The sequence below is a fragment of the Tenebrio molitor genome, chromosome 5, assembly GCF_963966145.1.
Source record: "Tenebrio molitor chromosome 5, icTenMoli1.1, whole genome shotgun sequence".
In the NCBI taxonomy this organism is placed as follows: Eukaryota; Metazoa; Arthropoda; class Insecta; order Coleoptera; family Tenebrionidae; genus Tenebrio; species Tenebrio molitor.
This window is the reverse complement of record NC_091050.1, coordinates 22,547,646-22,566,503: the sequence shown is the minus strand read 5'-3', so window position 1 is coordinate 22,566,503 and position 18,858 is coordinate 22,547,646. Positions and strand designations below refer to the sequence as shown.

The following is an 18,858-nucleotide window of genomic DNA, read 5'->3' as shown; positions in this document are numbered from 1 at the left end:
TGTACACATGATGTAAAGGCTACTTTTCATTATTTAAAAGTCCTATATTTACTTAAAACTAATTAACTGTAATTTTCAACATTAACTACTTACACATACATACTTATCATGATTCAGCAGTTATAAATTTAGTATAATTAGGGCAATTAGGCATATCTACGGTTTCGTACAAATATTTCGTCATATTCCAACCTTATAAATAATTATTGTAATTTTTATTTTCAACTCATTCTTTAACTTTTTTAGTTACCTACTGTCAACTTAAACTCTGCCACACTGTTAAAATACAGTCCTTTACGTTTTTGTATCGTGTGATCAAATAAATTTCAGATAAAGAGTGCTTTAGAACAAATAACATTCGAAAGCTCTCTTGATCTAAAATTTATTTGATCACACTATATTATTTAATTGTTAATGTAATTAAAAAAGTTGAATTAATTTGTTGATATGCAAAGCGAACTGCTTTTAAGGCTGGCATGACAACCACAAGATGGCGTATTATTATTAAACAAATTAAATATAACACAGTTTAACAGTTTAACGCGGTGTAGATTTCTATTTTCACGCTTACATTTACACGAAAAAATACAGTTCTACTTCATAATTGTTATTGTATAACCCTCACAATTGCCTGATGATGATATCAAAACTAATTCGAGCTGACTTTCCCTCTGCCAGAAAGTCACAAAAGCACGAGGGGAGTAGAAAGAACCTGTTCCACCGCATACCAACGTCCGTTGATCCTTATGGTACCTTATCATAACGCCATAAACTTTACGTAAGGCAATGATTCATACAGGTAGGAACGGCAAAGTTACTCAGTCAACCATATTCATATACACCTGTTGCACGGGCGCGCAAGATGGCCAAGTCAGAGCGCGTCTAACATCCGGCACAAAATTCTAAAAATGTGAAAAAAAAACCGCCACGAACCGCCAATTCGGTAACATCACATTTCGGAAATAGTACAAAAAATCACTGCTTCTGAAGCAATAAAAATGAAAAAGTGTGGTGATATTGTTGTGTTGTTGTTTGTTATATTGTACAGTTTTACATTAACAGAATGTGATATCCAGCTAGAGGGAACAGCTTGTGGCCAAAAGATCTGCAAACGAGATGAGTACTGCTCCCAGTACCATCGCTCCTGTGAATCCTGTTCGAAGATTTGCGATAATTCCACCCATAATTACGACTCGAAACAATGCGTGAAAGATTGTCAAGGTAATTGTTTAAATTCGTGTGCGATATGACGTATAGGTACATCAAATATTTGTTGGTAAAGCACGCCCGGTTTATGCAACTCTGTTGATGCTTAATTGTTATTCAACAATGGCGGATTGCGTATTATAGGACGCCAGAAAGTTGATCTCATTTTGTCTGGTTAACAAACATCCCCTTTACATTGCAAGTTCCTCTTGCTTGCGCATAATTGAAAAGTGATAAAATTTGCTGTAATAAATCACTTGTCCAAAAAACTTCCACGTCCTGTAATCTGAAAAATATATTTCTACACATCCAACAACAAATACAATAATAATATTATTTAGCAATGGACAAAACGGAACAACATCTAACAAACTATATACACAGTCAATAACAACATGTTAAAACAAAATTTAAATTTCATTTACACTAGATTTGCATACCGAAACTTAAATGACTTGTTCAAACAACAATCATTATTATAGTCATTTCTTGAATATTTTTTTAAACATTTAAGGTAGACCTTGCTAATAATGATCCAGTCAATAAATCATTTGAGATAAGCACAAAATCCCAGTCTTCGATGAAAAGATCCTGATAAAGATAAAGTGCCGTTCTAAGTTAATAATGACTGATAATAATTTAACAAAAAAAATCTGAACCAGGTATTTTGAATAATAAATTAAAAAATTGCGTTGAAAAAAATCTTGGATTATTATATTATTACTTACTTCATTAGTCACCTAAGCCAATTATAATCTTAGTTTGTCCCTTGTCAAAGGCAGATTTAGAATAAATAAATTATACTGCAGCTTTATTATAAAACATTTTGTTATTAGTATGGATATTAGATAACATTGATTATGTCTTTCTAATTTTAAATATAATAGAAAGCAAAACTAATGCAGAACATTGCCAAAAGAAATTTTCTATTTAAATGCAAAAACCACCTAGAAGAAATCCGATTTTATGTACAAAAATATATTAAAATGTACTGATAAAACCGATAAAAAAACAATCATTACAGTAACAAATTATATCACGTTTATTACAAAAGAGAGAAAGTTTCCCTTTTTGACGAAACTGTTTAAAAGTCACTTTTGTATTCCCATTTCCTTAAAGTGACTTTTTGTGTATATTTTTATAGCATTCGATGTTACCTTTCTTTTTTATATTTTAATACGGAGTGATCAAGAATGACTGAGTCTGTTGGTAACAATGAAATTTGGCAAATTTAAAATTTACCAACGAAGGTTCATTTTTGTAATAGTATAAACATAACCTGCATAACCAAGAATGTTTTTAATGTCATCTCAAGTTAAAAAATTCGATCAGTGAGTGGTCAGTGCCAATTACGAGACAAAAATCACCAGTATTTTCAATTGTTTCATTGCCAACAGACTCAGTCATTGTTGATCACGCTGTACATATGTACGGTCGGTGGACAAATAAAACTGGGACACTTCAAATTTAATATATGTAAATCAGACCATTGAATTGTCAATATATTTGTCAGTGTCTATATAATATGTCATACCAAAGTTAACCTATTTGTGATAAAGCCGTAATTAAATGATGCAAATTTGTAAATTTTGACTTATGTGATTGTCTTTTTTGTCCCAGTTTTATTTGTCCATCGACTGTACATGATATGTATTTTACAGTAACTTGCAACTTTATCTACCTCTTTGTCGGAGTTTCTTCACAGACTGTTCTGACTTTGGTCTTTTAACTACATATCTCCATAAACCGCCAATCTCGGTATAATTCAGTTAGAAAGCGGAAAATGTTTCGTTTTGCCTTCTGTTCAAATATGGTATGACCGTAATGGTGGAAACATTCTGTTTTCTATTTTGCACCTTTAACACAGTCAGTATAACACTAAAGGAGTTCTTTTCGATGCCGGTTTTAGGAACATTTACTTAAATTTTTAATGTTGGCAATGAATCACAGTGAGTAAAGTACACCCAGAAATATAGTGATTTTATGAGGAATGGAGTACAGTTCGAGATCGAGACACGGAATTTCGTACATCACTGTCAACATAGGTACCGTCAAAAAATGTAGAATAGGCTTTACGTTATTAACCTCAATTTTACCGTTTGCGACGATTTTGATTGACATGCGATTGACGTGAACAGAAAATAAATTGACAGTAAAGAGTGATTTACATCGCAATTTTTTGAAGTGATACAAAAATGATGCCCGAAATTCCGTGTCTCTATCTGTATGTACGGTCGGTGGACAAATAAAACTGGGACACTTAAAATGTAATCTATGTAAATCAGACCATTGAATTGTCAATATATTTGTCAGTATCTATAGAATATGTCATACGAAAGTTAACCTATTTGTGACAAAGCCGTATTTAAACGATGCAAATTTGTAAATTTTGACTTATGTGATTGTCATCTTTGTCCCAGTTTTATTTGTCCATCGACTGTACATATATGTACATTAATTTGAGGGGGTCAGTTATGGCAGGGCAATAAGCTTCTGACACCTGTTGCGCGACTGGGTTCGTCTCCAATGGTCCATTTTCAGGACCGTACCGAGACCGTTTCCTGTTTGCAAAGGTAAAAGATTTATAACTCTCTTCAAGTTGGTAATAAAAGTGACCCCAAAATTGTAAAAGAAATTATCGACCAAAGTCCATAAAATTACTATATCTTTGGGTGAACTATAATTGCTAGATGATCACTGCATTTCACGACACTTTAAATTCAAAACTTACTAACCGTTTAACGGGCCTATCTGTAACTCGTCTGTTAATTTTAACCACCCGCTAATAAATTAATTTTTAACAACCGGTTATCTACAAATAACCAAAATTCTATTCTGTAAGACAAATTATTAACGGGTAGGTTAAAAAGCATTATTTTAGCGGCTATAGGCTATGCCATTTCTATTGAAACACCACCTGTTGGATTTTTTCTAAAATTTAGCAATGTGTAACAGGTTCGGTTGGTTGTAAAACGGCTTTTAGTGAGAAATTTGAAATTTTGACATTTTCTAGTTCCTAAAACGTCAAAGCAAATCACTGTAAAAGTAAGTATGATAAATTGATAAATCAATGATCTAACTACACATTTAGCAATTATTTATCTCGTGGACGCATCGTGCATTCTTAATATATATAATAATTTAATATAAATGTCAATAGAAATCTAAAAATTTTACGCCTGCGAGTCCTACCACTACAAATGTGAGTGAGTGGTTTTTAGCGTGGTTATCTGTCGTGGTTAGTGTTCCTGCTGGAAGGTGGAAGGTAAAACCCAAGGGAAACTCAAAGAATTTTAATCAATGAACAAGGAAATTACAAAATCAGAGGATTGGCGCCAGGTTAGGAATCTTGAAGGATTTCGCCTCTCAGGTGTGATTGGATAATTCTGTAGACGGTAATATCAGATACCTATCTGGAAAAAGAAATTGGTATAATGGGGGTATATAGGCAATGTGGGATAAGATTGTAAGGATTAAAAAAAATCAGGAGTTTGAGGAACTCATAAAATAACTAATTTTGGTTTATTTCAATGTACTTATATGTATTAAGTATTTTAATAAACTACACTTGCTGAAATGCTTTTTTTTTATTGAATATTTCTTATACTGAAACTGAAACAGAGGATCGACGAAACTAACACGTAACCTCACTTTTCTGCTGTTAAAGTTAAATGAGTTATAATAATTAATAACAAATAAAACTGCACTTAAAGTTTAGCTGAAGAGATGAAAATCAAAGTTACAATTAATTCCAATTTAGAACAATAATTTAAGGTGTCCCCTCAAGGCGCATGTGCCAAATGGCGTGTGATAAAAAGTGCGGGATTTAATTTTGATGTTATACCTAAATGTTAGCAAATGTAAATACGTTCTAAGCTGAAGACGCTGACGCTTTTTAGAATGATAGAAAAACACCTTTTTTAACTTACGGAAAAGATTTCTGAAATTTCAACACAAATTTTTCCGGCTGACCACATTGGCTGACTTAAATGAAATGCAGTTTATCATATAATTTAATAAGAGTTCTCTTCATGTCAGCACCCATAAGGACTCGTTTTTTTTTCTATTTTGCTCTATTTTCGCGAAAAAACAATAAATTCTTGATAATTATTGGGTTATAATTGAATGAAAGACGCGTTGAGTCAAATATGACATGACATTCAACAAAAATCAAGATTGGCAATAATAGTCAAAAAATTACTAAACATATTTGCAGCGTTGTCAAACTGTCAATCAACAGGTGGTGTTTCAATAGAAATGGCAAAGCCTATAGGTTATTTTGAAGAATGAAGTCAGGCACGGAAGCGTACAAATACATATGGCAACGTCGCAAATCACTGTCAGCAGGAGGAACAACAGTCATAATTATTTGCAAAATTATACCTAACCTCAACTAATAGTTGCAGACTACATTGGTATGGGCACAGACTACTCAAAAACGTGAAATTGAAATTAAAAATCGACCGGTTTTTGTTCTTTTTTCACAACTCAACAGTTTATGATTTATCGAATTGTTGCATTACTTTTGCCCCTCACTGTATAAATGAAAGTAATTGGTAATTGGTACCACTTTTACAACAACCCTCGTTAAGCGGCAATAAACCACTCAAGGAATCAAAAGGTCGTTTTAAATATCGATAGATGCACTTTAGGTATCAACTCAAATATGTTACAGCTTGCCCATTGTAGCTTGAGCTGTGAGGGATGCGCAAAGTTGAATAAAAAGGTCAGATAAAGAGGTCCTGGAAGCGGCAAAGAAATGCGACAAAATTAGTGAAGGGGCTGTAAGACCACTGCGCATCCGGTTGTTGCAGCTCAAGCTGCAATGAGAAAGCTGTACAGGGTGATTCATCTTTTACCGCCGGTGGCAAAATTACCCTTAAGAATTGAGAAAAATTTATGGAATTGACAGATTTGATTTGTCGAAAAATTTACTTACGAGTACATTTGTCGCCTTCATTCCAGTTCATGCACCAAAAAAATATTCATTGCGAATGCCATTATAATTTGGGGCCGTTTTGACGTAAGTTAATTTTTAACGGCTGGGTATGACCACCCGCCAAAAATTAGCAATTTGAGTTAAATTTTAACAACTTTTGGTTAAAATTTTGGCTTAGAGAATAGCGCAATGGGTTAAAATATTTTAACCGTTGTTTTAACGTTTAACTTTTAACCAAGTGTCTTACAGAATAGGCCTGTATGAAAACTAATCCAAATAATAAATAACTCTGTTTACTTTAACTTCTTCCTTTAAAATACCAATAAACAGGCAATAATGGATATTGGAACGTGAAGCATAGGTATCTGTAACACAAAATAAAATTAAGTAATTAATTAATTAAACACCCAAACAGGAAACCTTTTTTTATTAAACGTTAACACGTATTTCGCCAACAATTTTGGCATCATCAGGACTGGGTTAGTTATTTCATTAATTAATTTTATTTTTTGATAATGAATAACCAATGAAAAATTCAGACCAAGGTGAATTCAACATTATTAGTTCGTGTTAAGAAACAAGTCAAATTTTTGCTTACAATTTCAGCATTTGGAGCAATTTTATTTAATTTAGTTTTCATGTTATTGTAACAAAATTAAATTGCAATTTGTTGTAGACAGATATGTGTGACATAAATGTAAGGTTAAAGAAAGTATTTTGGTAATGAATCATCCACACATAAATAAAGAGAAATCTATTGTATTGTATTTTCCAACATTTTGTTTTCTTTTAGTAAATATTATAGTACATTCATTCAAAGACAATATAAAGGCATAATCCAAATAATGTTGATTAGATGACAATAATTATATGTGTAAAATTGAAGGAAACAATTCTGAAAAATATTCTTACAGCAAGAGAATTTAAATCTAGTTCTGATAATGTGAGAATTTAGATTCAAGGAAGATTGTAGTGACCAATCCACAATTGTGTGATAATATCGATATTAAACTAAACCCAACTAAATCCTAATGAAATATTTTTGCATTTAGAATGGACTGTTTCTGGACCTTATCCTACAAAATTTCACGATATGATTGGAAAATAAATTACATATTAGGTTATATCGTATCTATCAAAACCGAAGTAAAGTAACAATGAAGAGTCGAATTTTTAGAAAAATTACACACATAAGACATATAACATAAAATATCTTTAATTATTATTATTATATTATTAAATTTGTGGTTTAAATATTATATTCATTTTTGTACATACTCGTACATACAATTCATTTTTTTATTTAGAATGACCGCTATTTAATAAATCATTGTTATAATCAACCAAATATTAACTCATTAATAATTATTCTACATTATATTGTATTAAATTAAATAAACATTTTTACTTAGTAATTAGCTGCACCCCCATATTTACCACAAAAGTTATATTGGGTGAATAATTACTGTTAATTTACACAGTAAATTTACAATTTAAAATAATGCGCTTTTTAACTGAATTTATTTTAGTGGAATTCGATTGATTTCTAGAAACAAATGATTAAATAACAATTGACAAGTCCCGAATTTACCTACTCACTTAGTATGAAACGCAAACAAATATTTTTCCAATGAGTAATATCTCAATGTCGTCTGTTGAACGAATCGACAAATAATGAAATAATACAATACTTTACAAAATTATGACACTGTTATGGGCAATAATTAGTTACCGATTTAGTCATACCAAACATTTCTTATCACACAATTATGTTATTATACAATTGTTTTTGGCCCAAATTTAGAAGAAAAACGTAAATATTAAAATGTTTAATTCAATTTTAATTTTGAAATAATATTGTAATGCTTTATATTATTCTAAACAAATAACAATAGCTATTTATGTAACCAGTTAGGAAATGCGTTACACAAAATTGCATTTCCAAACGTGTTACATACTAGTATATTATGATACGAGTCTTATAAGAAGCATTTTATCGCACGCACAGAGGAGTGCCCTAAAGGAGTAAGTGCGATAAAATGCCTTATAAACGAGATGTCATACAGTATTTTTTCTACTTTGCCACTTTTTCAATGAAAAAAAAATAATATAAAATTTAAAACCGGTAAAGTTGAAGGATTCCACCCAAGGTCACGTCTGCGGTCTGCTGCGACACCACAGTATCCGTCAAAATTAAAAAATTAAATTTCACTATTTTTAGTATTATTATTATATCACGCCTTTTCCTATTACGATACGCAAAACAGTATCGTAATAGCATCAGTACGAACGCAAAGTAGAAAAAAGATTTTTTCTAATTTTGACAAAAAAAAGTTTCGTCAAACGTTAAACGAAGTAATGAATTTCATTAATAATAAATTATTATTGTGTTAAAATATCAAGTAGGTAAGTAGGCACGGTTATTTGCTTAAAAACAAAAAATATGACAGTGTCAACTGGTGATACAATACATTTTTCCTAACCAGTTAGGAAAGATTTTACTTTTCGTAACCAGTTACGAAAAGTGTAACGTTTTCAAACGTCAATTAATTTTGAAAAGTGTCACTTTATATGTCAAAATTAGAAAAATATTATTTCGTTTTTATTGAAATCAATGCAATGCAATGCAATCAATTATGTATTCAAATTAGATGCATGAGGTTAACTAATTTGTTTTCAATTCATATATTACCTACAGTTAATAGCATTGTCGCCAAAAATATAGGAGTATTTAATTTTTTATTTCAAATTTTAGAAAAACGAATTTTGTGGCTGCCTTTTTAGAAGAAACAGATGGAAATGGCGTGAACAAAATTTTAACTAGACAATCATTTTGGAATGAACAACTTAAATAGTTATTTGTACAACTAGTTATGAAAGTCATACTTTTTTTCACGAATTTGCAGATTGATTAACGAGAGCGTAGCCCGAGTTAATCAAGCAAATAAGTGAAAAAAAGAGACTTTCATAACGTGCTGTACACACTATTTTTTTGCATATCTATGTAAGTTGAGAAATTTGGTCTAAAAGGATTTATGAAAAATTTGATTTGTTGAAGCTGTACAATAGTTAGTTTTATATCAAGTGCGTGAAGTGAGTGTTTTTTGTGCATGAAAAGGTCTTTTACGCCAAGACGCAGGTCGAGGTAGTAAAGCCTTTGAATGCACAAAAAACATCTTCACGCACGAAATAGAAACAATATTTTTTCTATAATTGCTTTTTGTAGGAAATCTTAAGTATCAACTCAGTGACTACGTTGCTAGGTAACTAATAGAAAACAGTGCGTGAAGTCAAAAACAGAAAAGCTTAAGTGTGTAAAATCTCATTTCACGCACTGTTATGTATGGTTTATATAGTAGCAATCTTACTAACAGTGTAAAAATAGTTATTTACGAACCGAGTGCGAGAAGATATTTTTCGCACATGAGCGTATTATTTGAGGCACAAGCGACGAAGGAGCGAGTGCTTCATTTGCGCGAATGTGCCGAATACGTCTTCGCGCATCCAGGTTTGTACAATATTTTTTGAAACGAACATTAGCATTTTTAAATTATTACCCAGTAGTTTCCAATTTAGTGAATAGATGGCGCTTGCTCATTCTTTCGAAATTTTCAACATCAAAATTGGAGAAATGACGTTTTGCAAACCAGATTTTATTATTATCAAATCAAATTATTTTCAGAATGCTCAAAAAGACCAATGCTTTTTGAATGAATTTGAAGCACTAGCGCGCGAAATCTACGTTCGCGGTTAACTGTTGCGTTTGCGAAATGTCATTTTGAAGGTAGGGAGTTCAAAAAAATATATGTAGGAAAATGAAGCAGTTATAGAAAAATGTTTTTTTTTTATCAAGCATTTTCTCTTATGCGATATGTTCCAAAAAGATATGATATAATGTTTTCATAAAAACATTAATGAATGAATAAGTTACCAAGAAATAATAACCTCAGTATACATAATCTTGCTTTATCTGATAAATATGTACACGTACTCGTAGGTATGTTGTAATACGAAACACATTTTATAAAATTATTTTTGTTTTATTTGCTTTTAAACTTTTATATAGTTTCCCAGTTATTTATTTTCAGATGTTTCAATTCTTTGACACTAACATTAACTCAAAAAACTACTTCACGTACTTGTAGGACAGCAAAAGTTCATAACTTTTTTGTCCTCAACAAAATTTAATTATTTTATTATATTATCGACAACAAGTAGATTAAGGCCCGGTTTATTCACTTTCAAGTAAATTTATCTGGCCAGTACTTGCTACGATTTAGAATCTGCTATTGGTAGATCCATGGTAATTACCGTTCAAATAAAGTTACTTGAAGATAAACCGGGCCTTAGTATGTATTTTTATGACTTGCAAATTATTATTATTTATATTATGTGGCTATTATTAGAAAGCAGCCACGTTACGTCAGTTTAGCAACGGATTTAACATAAAGCAAAATTAATTAGTAGTCACGGTGTGTTCATTTAAAAATTAATTACGAAAAAATTGCTTTACGTTGAATCACTACTTTTAATACGCTGATGTACTAAAAAATAATAATTAAAAATCAATAATTTCCCAAATGAGTTTTCAAGATATTTAAATTAAAGTTACATCTGAAAATATTGTGCGCACATGTAAAAAGAGATTTCAATTTACTACTGTAAATTGTCTTTGTTTGTAACATTATTCATAATAAAATTCTACATTAAACAAAAAAGAAATTTAAAAAAATGGAAACGTGCGGCGTAGCAACAACATAAACAGAAGAAAAGTTGTCCCGAAGCTCCTACAAACATGATACATGGTATACTTCGTCCAACCAGAGATTGGGAGATTTTAAATTGTATTAAATTAACCCAACACTAAAAACTGCACTAGAATACATTAATTAGAGCATAATTTCATGGCAAAAATGTTACTGCTTGAAGGATATATTTCAAATTTTACGTGCGCTAAGTATTACTTTCTCTACGTAGCATTTAGAGATTTTTATGTCAACTAATCTCTCGCTGGACGAACTTTATACAGACTGATTCACATAACTTTCCGACCCTCTAACGAAATTTAAATGCAGCCAGTAATACCTTATGCAGTTATGACTTGATACCTTTATTTACTATGAAATCTGAACACTCCTGGCATTACTGACAATCACTTGACAATTCTTTTTGTTATAATTCTGAAATATTTTTTGTTAATTATAATGTGTTCCAATGACTAAGGGGTCGATATGATATTGATACATATATGGTGAGTGTCAGTTTCTTAAATAGAAAAAATATTGTCGATTACTGCTATTTTTAATTTTTTATATTTGAGACTTTTGTGAAGGATGTCCAAATCATACAAAAGTTTAAACTTATTCATGTTTTTGAATCAAATTCAAATTTCGTTAGGGTCAGAAAGTTATGTGAATCAGTCTGTATTATAATTTATAAACCAAATCTTGTTCTTGAATATTTTTTTGATATAAAATGACAAGTAACGGTTTATTGTAACGCTACACAATTTTATTTACCATGGCCGCCTCTTATCTCCTTTTTTGTTCATCACATTACACAATGACATAATAATATGACAAAATAATTCAAGATTTTTGTTTTCGAGTTTATTATTCTTTTTAACATACAAGGTTTTTCGAAAAATCAATATTGAATGGATCGACACAGTGGTGTTTCTACTAACTTCACAATTCTTTTTTGATACTACTTTGCGTTTCAAAAATCGACCACGACAAGACATAATTAATTTGCGCCCCTACACACATTATTGAAAGTCAAAAAAGGCGTGTTACACAAACTAGTTACAGCAGTTTTGAAAATTAGAAACTTCTTAGCAACTCCAATTCTTAAAACGTTTTTAGTGTAGCAATACCTAATTTCTGCTAGGAATAATAAATTTAATTTTCGAATGGCAAAGTGATACATATAAATCTAATATACTCGTCTACATGAGTTCTAACAACAATGGAATTATTTTAACTTGTAACTATGTGTCGGAACTCGTTTTTAATTAGGTAGCAAAATTTTAATAACGGGTAACATTAATTTTGATAATATTTTTCTTAAAAAATAGTTTTAACCCAAGTTCATTCATATTTTTCCCTTGTAACTACTGTAGTTTCAATTTGGTTGTAGGTCGTAAAATTTTATTAGATATTATGAGCGATTAACGGGCACAATGGTTGGGTTTGAAAAGGTTGGGAAGCGGCGCGTGCCGTTTGCTGTACAATGCAAATATACCAAATGTACAATGCAACCCTGCTTAAAATATTACCTGCTAGTGGTAAACTAGGATTTATAAGCCCCGCAAGATCTTTAACTTAAAGTACCATAAAATTTTACGACCTACAACCAAATTGAAACTACAATAAACTCCAACAGACATACACAACATTTGCTGTTAAGAAATACATATTTACAATTAGCAGTATTGTTATATTATTAATTATTTCAAATATTTATCGCTTAATGAGTCATTTAGTGTATAATGTACCTATGTATGTATAAATAAGTAGCGGTCGCCAGGTATTTCCTCTTCTCATTAGGCAGTTACTTATCTCAAAAACATAACTACGTGATTAGTATAATAATATCTACGTTGTCGTAACGCATAATTGCAAAACATTGTTTTTAGTAAGAACGTATCTACAGATAAGTTTCCGATAAGAACGAACACCTGACATTTAAAAATGTTCTTAGACAGAAACAACATGCACAGATATAGAATCATACGCAGTCGAATTTTTTATTATACCTATCACTATGCGTTGGTTCATTACAATTTCTGGAAATTCCAAGGTCGACGAAGAACTATTATTAATGATGGTAACAATTTGTTTTCCACGAACTACTCATTACTGAAATGATACGATGTTATAGTCTTTTGAAAATCCCAAGAATTATGGTTTAGAGTAATTTTTCACTGAATCTGGCAGTGGTGGATATAAAAAATATTTCTGAATTTTGTTTGTCCAAGAATATAAAACTGAAGAACTGACTTCACTGCTTTGAAAACTGACTCATGCATACTCACATAATCACATGGCCGAGATTTATCAAAGTTCACCGTTGATATGAAATATTATCACCCTCACATGTCTGTATAAGGAAATTCCAAACCGAACATAGGTATTACGAGGGTGGTTCATCATTTATTGCCCCAAACATACAGTGAACGCTAAACATTTGGAATACCTAATGGAAATTTTTTTTTTCTCTTGAGCTTCTTAGAAAGAAATCACTTTTGCTCTTTTTAAAGGAACATTTTCCATTGCAATTTCTTAAATAACAACCTCAACTTTTTCTAATAAGGAAATGACACTTGCACGGCGGAATATTTCGAAATCAACAAAGTAATTTTGAAATGAATAAACTAAAGCAACTAATTAAAACAACAAGCAAAATGCACATTTTTTAATGTACAAAACAGTCAAAGTAAACTAATTGCCATTGCCAATCAAAGTATCTGTCTGAGTATCTGAAGGTTAGAATTTCGAAACTCTGTTTTTCTTTCTTTTAATTAAACTTTTAAATAAAGTTATTTATTGTTAGAAATTATTGTTTTGGAAATGGTATTAAACAAATTGCTTCGTAAACTATCTTGGGAAAAAACAAATTATTTATTTTGACTAACATAGCGATAACAGTAATTTAGATCTAAGAATTATCTTTGATATATAAAAGACTAGATTTTATTGATGTACCTATCACTCATTTGACTCTGTTTGCAAAAAATTAATAATTCAAATAATAACTTATTCATCCTGTCCCCTCTCGTTTAGTATGTGCAAATAATTATTAAAATATACTATACTTCCAGACTATCTTCACGATTCCCTCTACGTCTTAAAAGGAGGCATTACAAATGGAGACGACAACCTCAGAGGTATTTTATTTGAAAGCTCCTCTACTCTTTAACACTTACACACTACTTTTAGCCACCGTTCAACGACTTTCCCATATGGTAACCGTAACACTGACTTTGGTATGCTTCATGCTCATCATCTTAGCAATAGTTCTATCGATACAGTTGTACAGATGGAAGAAAAAGAAGAACATCACGTTCGACACCATCAAAAACAAAATATTCGCTAAAGTACGTTTACTACGTTCGAAGGAAAAGCTGATTTTAACATATTTCTAAATTTCAGAAGTCAGAATCCGCCCCAAATAAATGTGCTTCCGCACCCAACCAGACTAATATTGAAAAACCCGACTTGCGTTTAGAAATTCCGACCGAATCCACACATTCCGGAAATAGTCCTGTTACGGTCACAACGTCCATCAGCAGACGACCCGCGGAGGATGACACTCAAGACTACGCTTATGATAATCCGGCGATGAGCGGTAGTCCCAACAATAAATCAAGTCCCAATGCGTTTTGATTTTATTTTTACTTTAGGTTTTAAACGTTTCTAAGGCAGTTCTTTGTGACCAGTCGGGAAGCTGTGCAATTCTAAAGCTTCTCCTGTTCTTGCTTTGCCAAATTATACTCACATCCTTAAACACCAAACAGTTTCGAAATACTTAGATCTGATAAAGTAGGACCCATGTTTTCTAGTCCATTTGAACATAATTTTGCTATTTCTAATAGTACATTAATGTACTTTAAACACTTACTTGTTTTAATATAAATGAATCTATTGTTATTGGTTGAAGCTTTAATTTTCGTCTTAATTTTTTTTTGTTAATTTCTGTATATTTTTTAGTCGTACCTACTGCTAGCCGCATTTAGCACAATCTATGTAAAATGATAATTATTTAGTATTGTAGGCTTTATTATTCGTTTCGTCCATACTATACATTCCATTATGTTAATTATAATTAATTGTATTACATATATATTTAGGTAAATTACCTTTCTAGTAATTGGTGTAATATTGGTGATGGTTATTTTGTTATTTACAATTATATTAAACTTGAGGCCCTTTATGAGCAGCTAAACTGTATAACAAAAGTAGTCGCAAAATTAAATTAACTAATTTTATTGTTTGTACTATTGTTGCTACCAAACATTATGATTATTGTTAATTAATAATAAGATTGTGATATTACCATTAGATTAGATATTAAGTAGCGTAGGAATTAACAACTTAAATCTACTTTTATATGTTTAAAAACCAGAAATATAATATTAGTTACATATCCAGCTAGTTTTTAAAAATGTTACAATTTATGAATATAACTTCTACATCATGGTATTATTTTGATTTTTAGCATAAGAAATTTAAAACGAGATTAGTAGGGTGACTAATACATCACTCTTTTATTAGATTTTATTTAATATTGTTTTATTTTTATTTTTTGTTTTGCGTTATTTATTTTAATTAAGAGAGTTTACACTCTCTTAATCTGCGTCCAACAATCCGTCCAATTAATTTTTAGTTTGCACATTAAAGAACAAGTTCTTTAATTACTGCATTATTTTAGCTAGCAATAGTAACGTAGCATTAAACATTTAGGACATATCTTCTGTACATATATTTTTAGAATTACTAGTAAAAGTCCTATCTTAAATCATTTAAGTTTAGAAACTGTAGAACTTACTGTTGGCTAAGTAAGATAAAATTTCGTTTTATTCTTTCTTATAAATTTTTAGCTGTCTTCTAAATCTTTAAAACTTAGCGAAAAAGGTTTGGCATTTTTTTATACAAAAATTTGTTTAATCCTTGTGTCACAGTAAGTTCTTTAACGTATATTAGGTACTAATGTAGCTTTAACTTCTAATTCCTATAATTTATGTCCTGGGCATTGTACTTAAATGTACTTAGGCAAAATTTAATTGAGTAGAATTATGTTTAAGTACTGTTAGTAAATAAGTAATAAGTAACTTAGAGTCATCAAATCTAAGTTTTAGTGTCACCTCGAAATGACTCTTTCCAGGGAAGAAAGAAACAAAATTTAATGAAAAATTATTTCCCTGTACCTTTTGATTTTCTATGATTTAAACAAGTAATTAATTTTTGCTAGATGTTAATTCGTGCTGAAAATCTAAAAATTATTAATGCAATTATCCAAAATTTTTAAATTTTATTAATTGATTAGGTAAAAGTTATTCTTGAAGTGACGATTAGATGTAAGACACAACTACTTTTACATCAGCATGTAATTTTTATATTTACGTCTTTACTTATGTTATTATAATAAATTTATTAATCAAAATCAAGTCTAGAGAAAAATTTTCAACCCATAACTACTTATAGTATACAGTATATATAAGGTGATTCACGAGTAATAATTAGGCCGACGGAACTGAAAATGCAACCCACAATACATGGAATGTAAAGCTGGATATTTACCGTGGTAATTGTAAGTTGTACTTTCAATTCCATCGGGCTCATTATTACATGTGAATCACCTTGCAGTATAGCTACGATATTAGTAAGTGTAATATAACAGAATGAAGGATAGGTTTGACAAGACTAGACGCAGTTGCGTTTGTTTTTTCACTTTCCGATGCACTTATTAATTACTAGATATGTACTTGTTTTTTATTTTACATACAGAGTGTCCCAAAAATGGCGTGCTAACGGTACACTACGGTGTAGAAGAGATTACCGTAAACGTCAGAAAAATGTTTAAAAAATTCTATTGGACTTATTTGCTGATTTGGCGGTCTTTGAAAGTGGCACTTAACAGGTCAATTATTTCGTAATATACAACGTGTAACAGAAATAAGTACATTAATTTTAACCAGTAACAGAACTCGTCATGATGAACAATTTTTCTATGTACTTACCACTTTTTCCAGGCCGGCAATTTTTCTAAACATTTCCCCCCCATAAATTAACGAGCCGTTCAGCCGTTTACGTAAACCTTCTAAGCACAGCGACCAGGTAGCGTGGTCTCCAGTGTCGGGTAGTGAAATTTGTGAAAAATTTTAAACAATTTTAACTCATTAACAAGAACGTTTACAAAAAAAAAAACAATTATTTAGAAAAGTTGTTGCTCTTGATGAGTTTTATTCCCAGTTAAAATTAATGTACTTATTTCTGTTACACGTTGTATACAGGGTGTTTTCGAAGTTGAGGCGTTCCTTTTAACATGTGATAGTATGCGTTGTTCTAAAGAATTTTAGCCAAAGTCACCTTAGTAAAATGTGTATGGCAATGAAGATACAATAAGTTAATTTTTTTGAAATTTTTGAAACCGGTCCTGCTCAAATTTGCGCTGATTTGTTAAAAATTGGAGTTGACAAAAAAAAATCAAATGAGCATGGACTTTAATCAAAACTACTGTCAGAGTTGTCATCTAATTAGTCCAAATGGCTTTATTATTAGAAAAATAATGAGCTCACAGATATGTTGCAAATGCATGGGCAATGTTATCACGTTATCAGAATGCATCTGCAGCGTTCAGAGAGTATTGAGTATTGCAAAGCGATTTCCGGAAAGACACCATTCTGGGCCAGGTTAGTTATTAATCTAGTACAGCGAAGAAATGGACAGGACCGGACTTAAAATTTTAGAAAACAATAAAAATATACAATCAATTATCTTCGTTAATACAAACATTTTACTAAGAAGATTTAGGCTAAAATTCTTAAGAATAATGTGTAGTACCTCGTGTTACAAGGAACGCGTCAACTTCGAGAACACCCTGTATATTAAATTGTCATGACAGCTATCTCTATTCGTACATATTATCACAAAGTACAAGATCACTCACTACCTGCAAATGGAGAATTTAGAAGCTTTGGAAATCGAAAACATTATTTAAAATCCACAATGGTAACATTGCAAGGTAATGAAGTACGAGTATATCTTTGTTTACATTGTATTACCGTTAATAATTAATTTTTTTGTCTGAAAATCTTTTCCATATTTTTTCATGTACATCCTCGATAAGGTAGTAAGTACTACGTAGTTAGTACGCCAATTCTGGGACATCCTGTATTTCATAGTCACACTGATCTTTTTGTGTTGTTCGTGAAAATTGTTCGTGTTTTGTAAATGCAACTAACATGATTTATCAACAACCCTGGTAAGTAAAGCATTAAAATCGTTATATGAAAATGATTTTTAGTATATTAAGTATAAAGAACGGTAATGACAATGTACGGATCGAAGACAATTGTTTGGAGGAGGAGCTTGCGACGACTCCAATATTGTCTGAGATCCGTACATTGTCATTAACGTTCGTCATGCTTATGAGATTTTTTGCGCGATTGAATATTTATTACAAAACATTCCTAACTAGAATGCAATGCGATACGACGCCCTTCACATCGTGTTGCCACAATGTCGATTTTTGTATCGCGTTTCTAAGGCAATCTGCAAACAACTACCGCCATTGCAGTTTTTGTGCGCAAATATCGCCAGTTGTGTTGAAAAACAAGCAGTAAAATGAGTGATATTAGTGATTCCGAAAACGAAGTGGATATTGTAGAAGAAACTTTGAATGTGGGGTGCGTCACAAATAAAGAATTTTTGAAACTAACGACCTCAACGTGTAATTAAGAAGACAAGGAAAATGTGTGGTATGAAAATTATGTCGCGGCAAGTTCACTAATATTATTTCATTGCAGCGGCAAGGAATGCCGACCACAAGAGCCGTGTGAGTTTCCAGAAAGTGCTAACATCTTGTCTTCAACTTCTGTTTACATAAATCAAGAATTTTCGAAACCAGCGAACTCAATATGAAATCAAGAAGACAATGAAAATTCGGTGTGTGAACATTTTGACAATTCTAATGTCGCGGCAAGTCTGTTA

The 18,858-nt window shown here is 31.1% G+C and overlaps 1 protein-coding gene across 2 annotated transcripts; it reads left to right on the top strand.

Annotated features, from left to right (window-relative positions):
• Positions 1-771: 771 nt before the first annotated feature.
• Positions 772-16,313, top strand: grnd (grindelwald). Of its 2 annotated transcripts, XM_069047350.1 has the most exons (5): positions 772-799; positions 1,063-1,221; positions 13,968-14,033; positions 14,086-14,243; positions 14,299-16,313. In XM_069047350.1, the coding sequence occupies exons 1-5, from the start codon at positions 787-789 to the stop codon at positions 14,530-14,532; spliced, it is 630 nt and encodes a 209-aa protein (XP_068903451.1). In that variant the 5' UTR covers positions 772-786; the 3' UTR covers positions 14,533-16,313. The 2 variants fall into 2 exon arrangements, with proteins under 2 accessions (XP_068903451.1, XP_068903450.1); XM_069047349.1 differs by lacking the exon at positions 772-799 and having other exon boundaries at positions 813-1,221.
• The last annotated feature ends 2,545 nt before the right edge of the window (positions 16,314-18,858 follow it).

Coding starts and splice junctions, on each gene's coding strand:
- grnd (XM_069047349.1), top strand. CDS start 999: ATGAAAAAGTGTGGTGATATTGTTGTGTTGTTGTTTGTTATATTGTAC. Junction 1,222..13,967: donor ATGCGTGAAAGATTGTCAAG/GTAATTGTTTAA, acceptor CTATACTTCCAG/ACTATCTTCACGATTCCCTC. Junction 14,034..14,085: donor TGGAGACGACAACCTCAGAG/GTATTTTATTTG, acceptor CACTACTTTTAG/CCACCGTTCAACGACTTTCC.